General features: G+C 39.8%; 1 protein-coding gene across 3 annotated transcripts in view; it reads left to right on the top strand.

Annotated features, from left to right (window-relative positions):
- The window catches only part of UBE4B (ubiquitination factor E4B), a 124,290-nt gene that overhangs the window by 77,857 nt on the left and 26,360 nt on the right, over nt 1-20,073 (top strand). For all 3 annotated transcript variants that reach the window (XM_026005051.2, XM_072731259.1, XM_072731260.1), the window contains 11 exons: nt 154-268; nt 4,588-4,671; nt 7,731-7,787; nt 8,396-8,512; nt 8,611-8,709; nt 9,194-9,307; nt 11,166-11,364; nt 13,094-13,232; nt 17,202-17,301; nt 18,683-18,810; nt 19,563-19,661. In XM_026005051.2, the coding sequence (XP_025860836.2) occupies nt 154-268; nt 4,588-4,671; nt 7,731-7,787; nt 8,396-8,512; nt 8,611-8,709; nt 9,194-9,307; nt 11,166-11,364; nt 13,094-13,232; nt 17,202-17,301; nt 18,683-18,810; nt 19,563-19,661 (1,251 nt within the window). The remainder of the gene's footprint in view (nt 1-153; nt 269-4,587; nt 4,672-7,730; nt 7,788-8,395; nt 8,513-8,610; nt 8,710-9,193; nt 9,308-11,165; nt 11,365-13,093; nt 13,233-17,201; nt 17,302-18,682; nt 18,811-19,562; nt 19,662-20,073) is intronic.

Raw genomic sequence — 20,073 nt, forward strand, 5'->3', positions numbered from 1 at the left:
TCTTTTGCCTAAAACTCTTGTGTAGAATATCTGAGAGAGATTTAAAGTTTGACTTTTGACCTGACACTTCTGCTGATGTGACAGTCCATGTACCGTGTAGTCACATACTGATGAGCTGAGCCATTGCAGTCCTTGACTTTTGTGGGTTCGCAGGTCCATGCAGCAGCCATCCTTCCTGGTGCCGTATATGCTCTGCAGGAATCTCCCATATGGCTTCATGCAGGAACTGGTGAGAACAACTCACCAGGATGAAGAAGTGTTCAAGCAGGTGAGGTTTTGTGAGTTTGCTACTGAAACTTTTAGCCTAGGAGCTTCTGTGACAAGGCTTAATTTCTAAAGACACCATATTTTGAAAACTTCTAGGGCAGCCCGTGTAGCTCAGCAGTTTAGCGCCTCCTTTTCTTTTTCTTTTTTTTTTTTTTAAACATTTTGCTTACAAAGATGAATTGCAAGGGAGTTTTTTTTTTTTTTTTTAATTTATTCATAGAGACACACAGAGAGAGAGAGGCAGAGACACAGGCAGAGGGAGAAGCAGGCTCCATGCAGGGAGCCCGATGTGGGACTCGATCCCGGGTCTCCAGGATCACGCCCCGGGCTGCAGGCGGCGCCAAACCACTGTGCCACTGGGGCTGCCCGGTTCAGCTCCTCCTTTGGCCCAGGGCGTGATCCTGGAGACCCGGGATCGAGTCTCATGTCGAACTCCCTGTATGGAGCCTGGTTCTCCCTCTGCCCCTCTCTCTCTCTCTCTCTCTCTCTCTCTCTCTCTGTGTGTCTCTTATGAATAAATAAAAATCTTTAAAAAAAAAAAAAAGAAAACTTCTGTTTCACAATTTGAACATGCATGTGTTATTTGCTCAGAGAGATCTACCTGAACTTCTTTCTTGAGATAATCAGATTGACAGCTGCATTCAAATCATTTGTCTATTTCAAGCAGTCAAGCATAGAGCATTTTAACAAGTGCTAAGTGCTTGAGAGGTAAGAAGTATAAGGCCTTGTCCTTGATTTCAAGGAGCTTTTAACACAAGGATTCCAAGAGATGGCATAAGACACAATGTGCATTTGCCAGTTGAGTCATATTGAAAATTAGTTCTCCAAGTTTACAAAAAAGAAATTAGTAAACCAGCAACAAAGTTAGTTCAGTGCAGTCTGCATACCACACAGAATCTTTTGTCTTTTCATCACTAAACTGGGAATGATGTCTCCTATCTTGCTAATCACTTCTTTCTTTTTTTTTTTTTTAATCACTTCTTTAAGTATCATAATTTTTATCTCACTGTGTGAAGTCACGTGAAAATGCAGATATGGGATATTTAGTAATAAAGTTATTTCTTTAGTCTCGAGGGTTTCTTCCGAGGTGAAACTTCGGCTTCCATTTGGTTGCGATCTTCCCACCTGTGTTGTGATGTGAGCGCTTTGTCACGGGAACTGTCGCACATGCAATTTCCCATGATGGAAGGATTTTTATGACATTTTCTTACAATTCACCATATGATTATTTCTTTCTATACAGAAGAACAGAGGCAATAGCGATAAACGATACGATTCCTTTTCATCTGTATTTATAACTAATATTATTCATAACTATTAATTCTAAAGCCTTTGAAATCTCAGGAATTGTGTTTTTAGCAGTTTCCAAAATATTGTAAAAGAAGAATCCCAAAGCAAAACTCCAAGTTAGTATCATGATTGTGTCAGGAATTCATCAACTACTTTTCTTAGGTGATAGTCTTGTTGCAGGAATACTCAAGGCAGCATAGTGAGCTTTTCATCTCTGGAAGAAGTAAACTCCGATGGAAATAGATAACTGTTGGGGCACCTGGGTGGTTCAGTCAATTAAGTGTCTGGCTCTTGATCTTGGTCATGGAATCAAGTCCTGTGTCAAGCTCCATGCTGGGCATGGAGACTACTTAAAAAAAGAAAAGAAAGAAAAGAAGTAACCATCTTGGAAGGTTTAAGTGGTGCCCTTTGTTGTATGTATGATGTGCATTAATTAGAATACTTGTCTGAGGCACCCAGTTGGCTCAATCAGTGGAGTGTGCGACTCTTGATCTTGGGGTTGTGAGTTTGAGCCCCACATTGGATGTGGAGATATCTTAAATAAAATATTTAAAAAAATTAGAATACTTCCCCTATTATACAAGACATAATTTGAGGAACTCAGAGCTTTAGCTCTATAAAATCAGCCCAGTGATCAGCTAAAAGGTGTGTTACTCCTATTTTATTCATAAAGAAACTTACACAGAGGTTATGAAGTGACCTCTTTAAAAAAAAAAAATTGAGATGAAATCCATGTAACATAAAATGAACCAATCCAAGGATGCCTGGATACTCAGTGGTTGAGCATCTGCCTTCAGCTCAGGGTGTGATCCTGGGTCCGGGGATCAAGTCCCACATTGGGCTCCCTTCAAGGAGCCTGCTTCTCTGTCTATGTCTCTGCCTCTCTCTCTGTGTCTCTCACGAATAAATTTAAAAGAAATCTTTAAAAAAAAAAATTAACTGGGCAGCCCCCGTGGCACAGCGGTTTAACACCGCCTGCAGCCCGGGGTGTGATCCTGGAGACCCGGAATCGAGTCCCACATCGGGCTCCCTGCGTGGAGCCTGCTTCTCCCTCTGCCTGTGTCTCTGCCTCTCTCTCTCTGTGTCTCTCATGAATAATTAAATAATTTTAAAAATAAAAAAAAATTAACCAATCCATTGCCATTTAGTGCATTCACAGTGTTGTGCACCCACTGTTTTTTTTTTTCCTTAGAGAGAGAGAGCCAGGAGGGAGAGGCAGAGAGAGAAAATCTTAAGTGGAACCCGTCTTGAGGCTTGATCTCATGACTCTGAGATCACAACCTGAGCTGAAATCAAGAGTCTGTCGCTTAACCAACTGAGCCACCCAGGCGCCTCCACTATTTCTTTCTAATCATAGTATTTTGATGGCTTTTCTGCCACTCACTCCAGAACACTCCTCCTTGTCTGTCTTCGTGTTACCTTGTGGTTTTTTCTAGACAGAAAGGACAAGTGAATTGAAAACAGCATTTCACCTTTTTGTCTTAAGAGTTTGGCACATGTGAACTATTAAATCTATTTAACTATTAAGTCTTCTTTTAATATTGGAAATATTCACAGATAAATAAATAGAAATAAATAGCTAGAATTTAGGGTTCGAGATGAATACTTGTATTTTTTGTCGTTGCTCGAAGGTGTATATTTGAAAACAAGAGAGTCATTTAAAAAATGGAAGTCATACAAATAGTATAATGCTTGACTATTTGAAAAATATTATAGTTAGTAATACCTTGTCTCTTGTAAATGAAATCCTACCTGCCAAAGAGGGTAAGTCTACTAGAAAATGTAAAGATGTTTTGCTTTATAGCATTCTGAGAAAAAAAATGTTGAGATTTTTCTAGATGAACCAATTATAAAATTTATTTTGATGATTTGAGTTGTATTTTTCTTGATTGTAATTTTGTCATTCCCCCATCCCTACGTGTAAGCTTTACCTATCCATTTTTAGCTTAGCTTCTGATAGCATGTTGTTACTTCTACCCTGATGGTTTAACTTGCAAAAACTGGTATGATCTCTTCCAGAGCTATCTTGTTATCTCAAGACACTCCACAGACACTTTGTAATCAGGGCACCTTTTTAATTTTTTTAAATCCTGTGTTCCTTAAATTACCAAGCTGCTCAATATGATGGGATGAAATTAGAAGGAAAGGGAATTTTTTAGATTTTCTGGTGGCTTTTATAGAGCACTCCCATTTCAACTTGTTGGTATTCGGATTGTCAGCTGTTGTTTATACCATCTTCTACTTGATACTAGTCTTGAACCAACTCCCTAAATGAGTCAGTCAGTTAGTGCGTTGTGACATTGTAGATGAGCTGTGCGCAAATCTTGAATGGAGAAAACGTGCCCTGGTGTTGATGGTAAACTTATAAAAATAAATATGAGTGCCCATAAGCTCTGGCATCATATTAGTGTATTAATTATACCACAAATGGAGGTAAGTCATTCTAGTCAAGTTTCTTTTTGCATTTTCAACATTTACCAGCTGTTTGCTTTACGTAGTTACGATTAATATAATGATAATGATATCCATTACTGGTTTGTTTTTCTTGTTCTTTTCCAAATAAACACAGAAAGATGGAAAAGATCAGATGAAAGTGGGAAAGTGTGAAGAATTTTTTAAGATACTGATAGAGTTTCTTTACAGATTGTAGGTGCTTGGTAATCAGAAACCTATTTATTGCCAAGATAGAATTTAGTTGATTAGGATGAGGACCCCTGGGGACTCCTATAGTATAGACTCAAAAACTGTGAGTTTCTTCTGGTTAACTCCGAGTCCTTCCAGAGAATTAGGGCTCACCAGATCCTGTTACTTCTGGAAAAGTCAGCTATATTACTTTATGATTATCCTTGTCGAAGGATAGAGCCACACTCCATGGCTGGATACTAGACTCTTTTATATACAAAACAGCTTTTCTTTGGGGGAAGGTAGAAATGCCTAGACATTCAGATTCAGCACTTTATTTAATATGCCTCCTGAAGTTTTCTGAAGTTTTCCTAAATTTACATTTCCGATCTTTTTTTTTTCTTACAGATCTTTATCCCCATTTTACAAGGCCTGGCTCTCGCTGCCAAAGAGTGCTCCCTCGATAGTGACTACTTTAAGTACCCCCTCATGGTAAACCTTTTCTTTTTCTTTAAGACATTCAGTAGACACTTTCTTCCAGCTGAATTGAGCATACACTTTTCTTTCAGGTAATCAGCCATGTATTCACATTTAAAACCTGAAAGTATTGTCTTAGCCATGTAGTGTTTGGTGTGCAGTGAGAGGCATCAGGGAAGAGCGGGAGCAGCCTAGGACAGATTCCACACCTGCGAGCCCTAGGTGGGAGAATCATTGCTGCAAGTGCCAGAATGCACTTTGCACTTTGCTTGACCATATAGCTCATGAGAATGATGCCACTTGCTGATATCCTTCTGATTCTCCTGGCAATTGGGCATACCGTAACTGGAATGAAATTTTGTTATTTAAAAAAACATGATTTTAAATGCAAGTAAAAAGGCAGACTTCTAGGGCACCAGGTGACTCAGTGGTTGAGCAGCTGCCTTCTGCTCGGCTCAGGTCATGATCTCAGGGTCGAGTCCTGCATTGCTCTCCCTGCAGGAAGTCTGCTTCTCCCTCTGCCTAGGTCTCTGCCAGTCTCTGTATTTCTCATGAATAAATAAATTAAAATCTTTTTTTTTTAAGATTTTATTTATTTATTCATGAGAGACACAGAGAGAGAGAGAGAGAGAGGCAGAGACAGGGAGAGGGAGAAGCAGGCTCCATGCAGGGAGCTTGACGTGGGACTCGATCCCCAGTCTCCAGAATCACACCCTGGGCTGCAGGCGGCGCTAAACTGCTATGCCACCGGGGCCGCCCTCTTTTTTTTTTTTTTTTTTTTTTTTGAAGACAGATTTAAACTAGGAAATGTAATCCAGCTTTATGCAATGACTTTCTACAGAAAAATCTCATAGCAATGTTCTTGTTCCCCTCCCCCATTTCCTTGAAGCTTCCTGTGGAAAGCAGACCTGCTCAGCTCCTTTAGGCACCTACAAGCATAAATTGTGGACAACCTTTGCCCCACATTCTCACGGAGGGCCTTGACTGCTGTGAATATACCAGAACCAGGCAGAAAAGATACTTTTCTGAATTGGCTTCTTGGAAATTTGGGGAGAAAAACACTTTGACGTCTGACTAAATATTTTTCACTCTAGAATATGAAGGAAAAGGGGCTCCTCGGTGGCTCAGTCTATTAAGCAGCTGCCTTGAGCTCAGGTCATGATCCTGGGGTCCTGGAATCAAACCCCACGTTGGGCTCCCTGCTCAGTGGGGAAGTCTGCTTCCTCCTCTCCCTCTGCCTCTGTGATCTCTCTTGCTCACTTTCAAATAAATAAAATCTTTAAAAAAAAATAGAATATGAAGGAGAAAATATCAAAATACAAAATTAGCTAATGTAATGAATAAATATAATCTTGTATAAATTGAGGCCCTGGTTAAATCTATATTTTTACTTCAGTTGTTCCTTTTACTCTACTGACTTAACTCCATTTTACCATTAAATCAGTACTCACTGATGACCTAGGCTGTGCCAGACACTGGGAATGATTAGACAAGGCACCTCTCTACTAGTTGCTCCTGACCCACTGCTAACCTTAAGGCCACAAAAGCACAAATCATCACACCATGATAAATGCTAACACAGAGGTATACACAAAAGGTGCATGTCTCAGTTTTAATCAAAATGGAGCTAAGAGACTTAGATAGTGCTGGGAAATTAGAAGGCAAAAAAATAACTTTGAATGGATGTATGTCTGGGCTTTTCCTACTGCCCATGCCATTCGAGTTTCTAATAAAATTGTGTTGATCCCTATGCATTATTCTGTGTGTGCCAGATGAAAGGAAGTGAAGCCATCTGATTGTTTGAGCTCAGTGATGAAATATTTGAGTGCACATTAATTATCAGCAGATGATGTAAATGTTCCTTCACAGAATTGTTAGCTTTTCTGTTGCAGTCTAAACTGGCTCGATGTTTCAGCTTTTGGGTCAGATATCAACAAAATGTTCTTCTTGGTCAAAAGACAAAGGCCTCCATTATGACAGACAATAGTTTTATTTTGTACCATTATTGATGCTCATACAGCCGAGGGAGTGCAGTACACGGAAGGACAATGGGAGCAGGAAGAGGAAGACCACTGGAGCTAGAGTCAGAAACAACTGTGATTATTCTCTGGCTCAGTGCATCCTAATGCTGTCATACCCTGGGATTACCTGCAGATTTTTTTAAAACACCTGATGCCTAGCTTCCCACACACTGTGATTCTGTACATTGTGGGTGTGGTGAGGATGCGGCCTGGCATTGGGCCTTCCAACCTCCCCCGGTGATCTTAATGGACAGCACGGTTTGAGAACCCCTGCACTGCTCAGTGAGAACCTTTCCTTCTCAGAGGCACCTCAAAGACATGTCAGTGCCTAAATGCACTGACTCAGAAGCAGCTTCCGTTGGCTGGCTCGGGAATTCTGGTGGTTATGTTCACAGCACAGAAAATTAAACTCACTCTTTGGTTGGAATACACGAGCTGTGTTAAACTGTATTTATGTCCCTAAAAGCTCTTTTTCCTGATTCTCTAATGTAAAAATGATTGGAGCTCCAAAGAAAAATGTTGGAGTTGTCAAAAATATCAGAGCTCTTGAAACCAAGTAATACTTTTAAACATGTGCTGAATTTGGTAGCTTATTAGGTAGTAATTATTTATAGTTTAGCACTGGCAAGACTAGCCATCTAGAGTTTATGAAGCATATCTTTGACATGGAAAGATGTTATGTGAAAAAAATCACTTTTTGTAAAAATATATGCATTGATTTCGATGTGTATATGTACAAAAATATGTCTGGAAATCTGTAAACCAAGATATCAGTAGAGGTTATCTCTTAGGGTAAAGTTTATGGGTGATTCTTAGTTACATTTTGTATTACTGTTTTATCTGAACATTTTTTTATGATGTGCAGGTGTTATCAGAAAAGCAGTAAAGCTGTTAGTATTTTGGAAGGAATGTATATGTATTTATAACAGCATTAAAGCTGTTCCTTGGTGTTGCACATAGCAGTCAGTTTAAGATGGAATACATTTAAATGACACTTTCTGATCATAAATAAATAGATAAATCAATAAATGACACGTCTGATCTTATTTCTAGGCTTTAGGTGAGCTTTGTGAAACCAAGTTTGGGAAGACGCACCCCGTGTGCAATTTGGTGAGTGCTTCCCTGCTGGACTTGCACATATTCAATGAATGTGTAACTCAGAAGATATCCCTTTAAAGTAACGTTATGTGAAAAAACAGCCCTTAGAGGACATTTTAGATTAGAAGCAGGTAACACGTCTGGGTGGCTCTCAGTTAAATTGGTTAACCCTGTATGTGTTACTGTGTAAGATGAAGTTATTTATTTTCTTCTGTGATTTTTGTACAAGTATTATGCAACTAGGGGAATAAATCCTATGGGAAAATTTACTTGAGTCCTTTGATAGTGTAAAAATAGTTCATCTGAACTCTATCAAAGAGCTTCTCGAAACATCAGAATTAAAAGACTATCTTGTGGGGAAAAAAAAAGAAAAAGACTATCTTGTGAAAATGTAGAGGATTTGGAGGCTTTTCCTCCTCCATCTGAGATGAGAAAATACCAACAGAGATCCTAGGATTCTAGCACATTTGCAAGCTTTGGGTTTTTGTGTTAACCATCAGCCATTGTACTGATGGCTGAGAACCAGCTGAACAGGTTGACTGTTGAGAACTCTGTTCATGACATTTTTCCCTCACTTGCCGGCTTAGTAGTTTGACTCACTTCTTCTATTTTTTGCGCAGGTGGCTTCTTTGCCCTTGTGGTTGCCGAAATCCTTAAGCCCTGGCTCTGGGCGGGAGCTGCAGAGACTGTCTTATTTGGGAGCTTTCTTTAGCTTCTCAGTCTTTGCGGAAGATGACGTAAGTACAGTGGCCATTTGGACTTTGCTGCTCTTATGTTCAGATTCCTTCCCAAACAAACATTATATATCAATGGAATTTTCCCCTTCTTTTTGCAGGCTAAAGTGGTTGAAAAATATTTCTCAGGGCCTGCCATTACCCTGGAAAACACTCGCGTGGTCAGCCAATCACTGCAGCATTACTTGGAGCTGGGAAGGGTAGGTGTTTGGTAAATGAATTCAAAGGACAAGTAACAGAGAGTTGTATATATATAACCTGTGTCTTGAGTAATACCTGCCACAACAGTGCTATGTGGTATCACTGGGCACTGGTTCTGAGGCTAGTGGCCATGCTCTGTCTCTAGCCTCTCTCTCTCATAGGCTTGTAAAACCTAAGAGTGAGCGAGTGCTGTTAGTTTGCACATACTCCTTGATGACTCATGTGTCCCAAGTATAGATTGATAGTCTTAAGTCCTGAGACTTTCAGCAGCAAAATTATGGGCTAATGATGTATAGTTAAGGTAATTTTGATCCTGTCCTGAAAAGACCATAGCAAGGGCCATTTTATTAAAACTATAACTACCTGCCTCCCCCACTCCAGACAGAAGGGGGGGAAGAAGCCTCACTGTTCTTGAAGTCAAAAGGAATAGTTTTTAAAATTGAGTCTTAATTTTTTTTTCTTCTTTTCTAAAATAAATTCCAGCAAGAGCTTTTCAAGATTCTGCATAGTATTCTGTTAAACGGTGAGACCCGTGAGGCCGCTCTTGGTTACATGGCAGCTGTCGTCAATGCCAATATGAAGAAAGCACAGATGCAGGTAGGATTCCAAAAGACTTCTTTTATTGATTCACTAAATTCATTCATCTAACATGTACTTACTCGGTACCAACCAGGTATTGTTCTAGGAAATGGAGACATTATATATTGAGCAGGATAGAAGGACTTCCTACCTCTGTGCCACCTATGTTCCAAAGGCTAAATGAGTAGTAGACGTATAAATATATTATTTCAAGGGCACCTAGGTGGCTCAGGCAGTTAAGCTTCTGCGTTTGGCTCTGGTCACAATCCCAGGGTCCTGGGATTGAGCCCCGCATTGGACTCCCTTCTTGGCGGGGAGCCTGCTTCTTCCTCTCCCTCTTCTGCTCCCCCTGCTTGTGCTCTTTCTCCCTCTCTGTCAAATAAATAAAATCTTATAAATATATTATTTCAGGCAATTGTAAAATCTGTGAAGCAAATAAAGCAAGGTAGAGGACTCGAGAATGACCATGGAAGTACCAGAAGGAAGGTACAGGAGTGATTTTTGATCAAGTGGTAGGGAAGATGCCTTTAAAGAGGTGATGTTTGATCAGAGACCTGCTGATGTGAAAGTCAGCCATTACAAGGCTGGGTAGAGTTTTCTAGACACATGTAAGGCACCAAGGTGAGAATGATCTAGCTTTGGAACAAACCCCACACGCAGACTTCAGTGGCTGGAGGGTAATATACAGGAGGGAGAGTGGCGAGTCATGGGCTAATGGAGCAGGCAGTGGCTTCATCAGGTGGGGGCTGACGTGCTGAGAACTGCAATGAGAAGCCACTGGGGGGGGGGGGTTGCAGAAAGGAAACCACCAAATATACTGTGTGGAGAATGGACTAAGGTGGGAGGAGGGTCAGAAGCAGACCTGAGGAGACCAGTTACAAGGTTAAAAGTGTATCAGATCTGGTGAGGAACAATAGCCTGGACTTACTTTGCAAGCACAGAGAAGTTAAAAGGGCATCTTTCCTATGTTACTAAAAAGTAATGGTGAATGATGTGACATTTCTACTCAGAAAAAGAAAAAAAGTATAGAGAAGAGATCACCTGGGTTTCCTGCTGGCCCCAGCTACCATTTCCTGATGGTGGGACCATAGACATTTATTTGTGCCTCAGTTTCCTACATGCTAAATGGGGGTGATAATGGTACCTAACTCTGGGTTTACTATCCATAATGCTGTTGAACAGTGCCTGGTGCACCATGGACACACAACTAATGGTAACTACCATCATTATAATTGTTATGTTATTAATATAGGACTTCATTAATGATGTGGACCAGAAAAACTGCTGGTGGTGCTGAGTGAAACTAGGGTTTTGATGTTCTTGATGGGAAATAAAGAAGAGAAAGGAAGCAATATTTACTGTGTTTCTGCTTAGTTAATTTTGAAGATCTTGGGCGAATCATTTAACTCTCTGAGCCTTAGTTTCTCCCTCTGTAAAATAAACAGTATCACAGACTTCCAAGGTCTTTCCAGAGATTCAGTAAACATATTAAATGTTTCACAGAGGATTTCTACTCCATGAGAGGGCACCTGCTGGGAGAATGGTAACAGTGACCATATATGTCCTCTCGCCAACTTTGGGATGAATATCTGGTCTCCTTTTTTATAAAGTTGTGCCAAAATTTCCATTTAAATCATTATTCTAGGGCAGCCCTGGTGGCTCAGCGGTTTAGCGCCGCCTTCGCCCCAGGTTGTGATCCTGGAGACCCGGGATCGAGTCCCACGTCGGGCTCCCTGCATGGAGCCTGCTTCTCCCTCTGCCTGTGTCTCTGCCTCTCTCTCTCTCTCTGTCTCTCTGTCTCTCTCTCTTTAATAAATAAATAAAATATTTAAAAAATAAATCATTATTCTAAATATCTTTTTTTCATAATCCACAGACAGATGATAGATTGGTATCTACAGATGGATTCATGCTGAATTTCCTTTGGGTGCTGCAGCAGCTAAGTACAAAGATCAAGTTAGAGACGGTGGATCCCACGTATATATTCCACCCAAGGTGTCGGATTACTCTTCCTAATGACGAGACGAGAGTGAATGCGACAATGGAGGATGTGAATGACTGGCTGACTGAACTTTGTGAGTGACATTGCTCATTGTGAGGTCATTAAAATGCTGCCCTTTTATTTAAAAACTTTTTGTAAACTTATTTTATTTGGATGCTAATGATTCCTCACAAATTATTATTTTCTCTTCAGAAAATGAATTTATGAGCCAGAGACACACAATAAAAATTAATGCAATAAAAAAGTTCTTATTTGGCTTAGCCAAAGTCAAATGGATACTTAGAACAAGTAGAAAGAAATACTACTACTCAGAGTAAAACAAAAAAAGAAAGAAAGATAAAGAAATATAATAAAAATAATAGCAGAGACTTAATTATGATAAAGATTTTATATATAGCAATTAAACTTCTCATAAAATATTGCATAGATCTTGATGAATTTGTTCGTATTAAAATATGAATCTTTTAAAGGTATTACAATTGTTGATCTTTTTCCTTTCTATATTATAAAGCATGTTAATGACAGACATCAAAACCTATGGTGTTTATTTTTTAAATATTATAAAGTCATTCATGGAATAGGATAGAGATTCCATGCTTACCAGGCAGCATCATGATCAGATGGGTGCATATATTACAGAAAAACATGTAAACTATAATAAGAAGTAAGTAGCTGATGAACAATAAAGTTAGTATTTGATTAGTGTCATTTGAATGGGTAGCCACTGATATCATCTTGGAATCATATCATGGACTAGTAAATTCCAGAAGAATCAATGGGTTAAACATTTAAAAATATATGTGTGTGTGTGTGTATACATGTGTGTATATACACATGTATACACATATTTTTATGTATATGTGTATATATGTGTACATATTTTTATGTATACATGTGTATATACACATGTATATACATATATGAATATATGTATACACATGTATATACACATATATGCTTTATTTTATATACATACTTTATTTTATGTACATATGTGTATATATATATAAAATAATACAACATGAAAACACCAGATAGAGGATTTGACTCAGCCATGAGGGAAATAAATTTATAATGATTTAGGAAATGAAGCATATCATCAGACAATATGTATATACAGTATCTTTTTTTTTTTATTATTTTATTTATGATAGTCACACAGAGAGAGAGAATGAGAGAGGCAGAGACACAGGCAGAGGGAGAAGCAGGCTCCACGCACCGGGAGCCCGACGTAGGACTCGATCCCGGGTCTCCAGGATCGCGCCCTGGGCCAAAGGCAGGCGCCAAACTGCTGCGCCACCCAGGGATCCCCTGTATATACAGTATCTTAATAGATAAATGTTTTTTGTAGAGGGAGACAAAATGAATATGTAAAATTTAAAAATGGGGCAAAATATGTCATATGTTTAATAGAATCGTGTTTTTCAAAATGTAAAACTTTAATAAATGTATAAGGCCCAAACTAAATTCTACCAAGAGACAGTTTTTTTTCTTTTGGGAAAAAATGAAAGCAGTGTATATCATAGAAAATAAAATATACTTGTTGAAAAATATACATACTAATAGGAATTAGATACAAATTGAAGGAAATTAAGATTACTATTGTATATCTGTAAATAATCCAAAAACAGGGGTACCTGGCTGGCTTAGTGGTGGAGCTTGCAACTCTTGATCTCAGGGTTGTGAATTCGAGCCCCACTTTGGGTATAGAGATTACTTAAAAATAAAATCTTTAAATAAATAAATAGATAATCCAGAAACAAAGTGATAAGATATTTAGGGAGTTATGTTATTTTTCCTAGATGGAGACCAGCCTCCATTTTCTGAGCCGAAATTTCCTACAGAATGCTTTTTTCTTACCCTGCACGCCCACCACCTCTCCATTCTGCCAAGCTGCCGTCGCTATATCCGTAGACTGCGGGCCATCCGGGAGCTCAATAGGTATGTGCCTGATTCCATGTCCTGGCGTTGCCTGAGGAACCACCTGCTCTCACAAAGCAAGCAGTTCCATTGTGACCAGTAGATTTGAATGTGGGGAGTACATAGATTGCAGTGCAACATCTGCTTCTACTTCCACATCCATGGTCCTCAGTCGACCAGAGTTCTTTAGGTGGCAGAGTGACCCAACCTTGATTTCTAAGAGTTCTCAACACTTGGAATGTGGTTACTAGGCTTCCATTAACTGAGCATGGTGTTGACCAGGAGGCCCTTTAAAGGATCTCCTGGATTCTAAGACCTATACTCCTTCTTCCCTGGATTCTGAAACAGTAACTCTAGTCTCCCTTAATGAATGAGATAATTTACTCCTGCCACCATGTAATTGCCTTTTTTGCATGTTGTCCTATAGCGTAAGGAACCCAGAATGGCCAGATAGTAGCCTCAGTTTCCAATTCATTAGCACCGTGTTTCTTTTTTTTTTTTTTTTTTTTTTTTAATTTTTTTATTTTATTTTATTTATGTAGTCATACAGAGAGAGAGAGAGAGAGAGAGAGAGAGAGAGGCAGAGACATAGGCAGAGGGAGAAGCAGGCTCCATGCACCGGGAGCCTGACGTGGGATTCGATCCCGGGTCTCCAGGATCGCGCCCTGGGCCAAAGGCAGGCGCCAAACCGCTGCGCCACCCAGGGATCCCTAGCACCGTGTTTCTTAATCTAAGCATTTTCCCCCATGTACCAACACCTCCAAATATACAAATCACAGGAACAGGAAGGAAGCAAACACATTCTGAATAGGTCCCCTGGAATAATAATAGTGTAGCCACTGCATTTGGTCGAGGACCTATGTACACATCTGGCTGTGAGAAAAAGTATGTCATATCTACATCTGTAACTCCATCTCTGTATATCTGTCCTGATAGTCACCTGTTAGTGCTGATTCTTACTCTGTAGATACTTTAAGATTTTCTTCCTACATATATTTGTGTTGTTTCAAATGATTACACTTTTTTTCTGTGCCTTAGTATACTGGCTATAATTTCTGGTACAATCTTGAATAGAAGCAACTTTCTTGAAATTTTTCTGTTCTAATTTAATAGAGGAGAGTTTTTTTGTATATCCTCTATTGCCAGATGAAGAACATTTTCCATTATTTCTAGTATTTTTTTTTATGATAGTCACACACAGAGAGAGAGAGAGAGAAAGGCAGAGATATAGGCAGAGGGAGAAGCAGGCTCCATGCACCGGGAGCCCGACGTGGGATTCGATCCCGGGTCTCCAGGATCGCGCCCTGGGCCAAAGGCAGGCGCTAAACTGCTGCACCACCCAGGGATCCCTCTAGTATTTTTTTTTATTTCTAGTATTTTGAAAGTGTTTTATTCCTAACAGAAGTTGAATTTTAAAATGCTTCTATAGCTGTTAAGAGATCAGAAAATTTTTTCTCTATTCTGTTAATCTGGTTGAATTATATCAACTAGTTTTCTGATAGTAAACCAGCTTCTCATTCCTGAAATGAATTCAGCTTTTATATTATTGCTTTTGTGACTCATTGGATATTTAGTTTGCTAATATTCTGTTTTAGCTCCATCCCTCATTGTGGTATGTCATATTTTACTGTTCAGTTCAAAATATTTTCTAATTTTTATTATTTATTTGACCTGTGGGTTATTGAAAAATATATTGTTGAAATTCTGGATTCTTGGGGGATTTGTCTATCTTTTGTTATTGATTTCTAGCTAAATTACATTGTGGTCAGAGGACGTGTTCCGATTTATATACTTTGAACTTTATTGAAGTATGCTTTAGGGCAGCCTGGGTGGCTCAGCGGTTTAGCGCCGCCTTCAGTCCAGGGCCTGATCCTGGAGACCCAGGATCAAGTTCCACATCAGGCTCCCTGAATGGAGCCTGCTTCTCCCTCTGCCTGTGTCTCTGCCTCTCTCTCTCTATGTGTGTGTCTCTCATGAATAAATAAATAAAATCTTAAAAAAAAAAAAATATGCTTTATAGCCTAACATGTAATGAGTAAATGTTCCATATAGACCTGAAAAGAGTATGCTTTCTGTGTGGCTTATTACACAGTCTCATATTTGTTGGCTAGGTCATATCTAATCGGTTTGTTAATCCTTTATTCAAATTTTTCTTCTATCTGCTGATTTTATCAGCTTATAATATCATTTGTTGAGAAAGGCTTATGTAATTTCAAACTGATTGTGAATTTGTCTGTTTCTTCATCTTGGAGCCCTGGCATCCCATCTCTTTTACTGCCTTTGGATGATCCATTTCAATGGTACCATTGACTGCTTTCACTCCCAACCCACTGTGGACAATCACTATTGTGCTTTGCAAAGATGTTGGTATTCCCCTCACCTGTGTATTTTCCAGTGCTGTGATACGAGACACTTCCTCTAGGATATGGGAGGCAAGAGGGTATGTTTTGGGAAGAGAGATTGAGCCAGTCACACATGGTATATTAATATTAATATCTCAGTTTCTTAAACTTTAGATTCCTTCATCTAAATTATGTCAAGGGATACCAGGTAGCTCAGCTTCACTCAGCATTGACTTCACTGTCAATTCCCAGTTTGAGTCCACTAGCTGGGCACACATTTAAAACCCCTCTCAGCTAGTCATGATAATATTAAATCCAGGATCTCTGATAGGTAAAACCGTGTCGATGAATTTAGTCCTACGTAGAAGGATGTTCACATGTTTCACTCTTGCTCATCAAGCATCTCCAGGATCCATTCCACATACACACCCACATTCTGCCACTACAATTGTGGTAGGTAGAATAACAATGTCCCAAAGATGTTCAAGTCCCAGCCCATAAAACCTATAGATCTGTTACTTTCCATGGTAAGGAACAAGAATGTGAGAGGGAAGTTATAATTGCAGGTGCTCTGAAATCTACAGCAGTTTGAAAAAACAGATTTGTCGCCACACTTGTTGTCATGACCACCCAGTTGGAAGCCGGACAAGGCTGCCTTGCACTTTTCCTCATTGTTCCACTACCTGTTCCATGTGGCTCCCTAGAGGCAGGCTGTCAGGCCAGTCTGCCATCCCACAGTGCTTCGGAGCACCTACCAGTGCCATCTCCTCCCCATTTGCTGCATAGATATGCACCACTCCGCAGTCTCAGTGGCTGCAGTCATTCTGTCAGATCATCAGTTTATGAAAGTGAAGTCTGTACCTGGAGTTCTCCTTTGAACCTGACCAGAGTTCATCCTGATGGTAGAGCCTCTGTTATTGTTTGAGGCACAATTCCACCACCACTGTGCTCCAGAAAAACTGTGTGGCTGCTACTCCCCAGGATTCACTTCTGCCTTCAGTGAGGGTTTACCTCTTGATGGAAGCTAGGTCATGGGCAGATTCACCGCCAGCAAGGGAGTCTGGGAAAGGGTAGTTTCAAAAAATTCACCAACTTCTAGTTTTCTATACATTGTCTTGATAGAGATAATTTGAAATAGCATTAAGTCAGCCAGTCTTTATATGCAGCATATGGCCTAACTGGCAGGTGATATTTGAGCAGGCAGCTGAAGAAAGTAAAGGATCAACCTACAAAGATAATCTCAGAGAAGAGCATTCCACGTGGAGTGGAACGATTGCAGAAGAGGAAAAGGAACTGCCATTGTTGAACTAGCCTTTGGTTTTGGAATAATTGGCCGGGCAGAAAAACCTTGAATTTTCATGAAGGATTTCTTTTTCTCCCTCCCAGGGAAATAAGGAAATGATGAATTTCTTTCCAAAAGAAATTACTATATTTCATTAAATCTAAAGTACCATCAATTTTAAGACACTCATTATATTAGGAACCAGTAAGAAAGAAAAATTCTGCCAATTGTAAGAAATACTGTGACTTTAAAGATGCTAAAATGTGGGAGGAATTGTGTATAAGAGAGTCACCAGAATGGTCAAAATGAACAGATAAGATGGATCCGTGTGTCTTCTTGTGTTTGACTGTCAGTCTTTGGTTTCAGAACTGTGGAAGATTTGAAAAATAATGAAAGTCAATGGAAAGATTCCCCACTGGCAACCAGACACCGTGAAATGCTGAAGCGCTGCAAAACTCAGCTTAAGGTTTGTAAAGTTAATTGAAGTCATTATAAATCAGCCTCATAATAGCAATTGTCCTACCAGAATGTGTGCCTTGAGTGAGCCATGTAGCATCCTTTTTCCTCATTGTTCTTTCCCCTGAAGATAAAACACAGCACTTTCAAACTTGTTGGTAATGTCACCTGGGTCTACATATAGTATTTAAATCAGGACAGAATCAGCAGGTGCTTATGCCAGTGACAAGATGAATTCTTTCTGGTTTTGTCATTACCTGCCTTTCTCACCCTTCTGCAAGATCTTCCCAGCCCCGTGACCAAAAACGCACAGGCGCCAGTGTGCCAGCCATGTATTTTACAATATGTGACCAAGTGGACTCGAGGCAGTGGGAAGACCCCCGCCCCTACCTTCCTTCGTCCCTCAATCTTCATTTGTCATTAGAAATAATCCACTGCACAGAACCTAACTGTAGACACTGGTGAGACACAGCTACAGATAGATGCTGGGCAAAGGCTGTACAAGGAAGGGAGTGTAGACAGCAATTTTATGTATTTTTTATATGTTTTTGTTCAAATTATAAAACTGAATATTAGCTGGTTCTATTTTCTGATAATTAGTAGGAGGAGGGATGCCTGGGTGGCTCTGTGGTTGAGTGTCTGCCTTCTGCTCAGGGTATAATCCCGGGGTCCCGGGATTGAGTCCCACATCAGGCTCCCTGCTTGGAGCCTGCTTCTCCTCCCTCTGCCTATGCCTCTGCCCCTCTCTCTCTCTCTCTCTCTCTCTCTCTATCGTTCATAAATAAATAAAATCTTTAAAAAAAAATTAGTAGGAGGATATGTGGACATTTTAACTTCTGTTTCTGGTGCAAGTTAAGATAGATATGTCTTATTTACTAATAGACTAGACCTGCTTGGAATGCAGGATAAACCAGGGGCCCTTTTCTGGGGTTTGTAGACCCCCTTAAGCACCCCACAGGACATGTTGGAAGGAGCAGGGAAACCGGTTAAACTGATGTGCCAATGCATGCATTTCCTTCTCACAGCTGTCCTCTGAGGCGTGGGACCCTCAGTGGACAAGTGTTTTTTGCCCAGGGGCAGCTTGTAAGTGGTCATCTGGAATTCAGATGCAGATTTGTCTGGCCTCTTTCCACTAACCATCTCTGACATCAAAGCACCTCCCCAATCAAGCATGTCCCCCAGTCAAGCTATTTAAATATAATGGTAATAACTACTTTTTTGAGCCTTTACTGTGTGCTCCATGACCAGCATATTATAGCTAGTTAGAGATGAAGCTCAAGAAAGCCTTAGAACCTTGACTTTCCACCTCCTGGCCCATTTCCTGGCCAGTCAATGTTGCAGGCGCTTGGCTACCAACTAATCTGTGGGTGGGGGCATGCCTCCTTCCACAGAAATTGGTGCGGTGCAAGGCCTGTGCTGATGCTGGTTTACTTGATGAGAGCTTTCTGAGAAGATGTCTGAATTTTTATGGCCTTCTCATCCAGCTGCTGCTCCGCATCCTGGACCCCGCCTATCCCGAGTGAGTGTGCCACCTTCCCCTTCACCTCCTCTCTCCCCTTTTAGGCTGTGTCGTCTTCTCTGTCCTGCAGTCAATAGCCAAAACCCCAAATCCTTACATTATCAAGAGTCCATTCTTCAATTTCTAGACTGTACTTGTATAGGTTGCAAAATTAGTAAATATTAATGTGTTTTCCCAGTAATTACAATAAGAAGGGAGTGTTAGCACCTATTAGTTTAATTTTGGCCTCTTCCTTTTTACAAATTGGCAAGAGATTGACAGAAGAGAAAATCTATAAATTGGAAACTAAAACCAAGAGATACAGGATATTAGGTCCTCTTAAGCACTGGGTCCAGGAAAATACCAACCAATTATTATTGGTTAATTGTTACTGTAAAATCTCTGGGTCCCTGATGTTGATGAGGTTGGCCAAAGGCCCTCTACAGGGGTAGAAAATATTATTTAAAGTATATATGCAGCACTGTTGTCTCAAAAAAGTTTGAGTTGCATAAAGTGACCAAGTATCACCATTCTATGTCCTTATTTTATTACCTTAACCATAGCAGAAAATAAATAAAAAGAGAAAACTCTCCTGCACATCCTAGTGTATCCACTGCCTTCATTCTGCCCTGTTCATTTCAGATTCTGGTCTCCTGGCCTGTAAGAGATTTTCCCCCAATAAAATACTTATTTATAACAGCCGCGTAATAATCCTTATAGTTTCAGGTGCTGTGATTTTGATTTGTAATTTGTGCTTTTATTCTCTTTGACAGTATAACACTGCCTTTAAACTCCGATGTCCCCAAGGTATTTGCAGCATTGCCTGAGTTTTATGTAGAAGATGTTGCTGAATTTTTATTTTTTATTGTACAGTAAGTGCCTTTGATATACTCCATGGTTCTGATTTGTTTTTATACATAATGTGTATATTGTATTATGAACTGTATTGCAAGCCCTCCATTTTCTGCCTGAAATTTTTATGTAACTGCTGTAACCAAATGCTGCCTGGAGACTGGAAAAATAAATCCAACTGTGGCACCAAGCCATTTCCAATAATATCTTCAAGACAGAAGGAGGATTAACAATGCTGATAAGAATATACTCTCTGAAAATTGAGTTGAATTTCTAATAATCAAGTACATGTTTCTGAGAAACAAAAGGAGCAAACAGTTTATAAATATCTAAGTGAACATTCAAAAGCCAGAAATACCCACATCTATATTTTGTACTAAAATTTTTCTCAATTATAACATTGTTGAAAGCTTACAAAGAAATGGTTTGAGT

Source organism: Vulpes vulpes, chromosome 12, assembly GCF_048418805.1.
Source record: "Vulpes vulpes isolate BD-2025 chromosome 12, VulVul3, whole genome shotgun sequence".
Lineage (NCBI taxonomy): Eukaryota > Metazoa > Chordata > Mammalia > Carnivora > Canidae > Vulpes > Vulpes vulpes.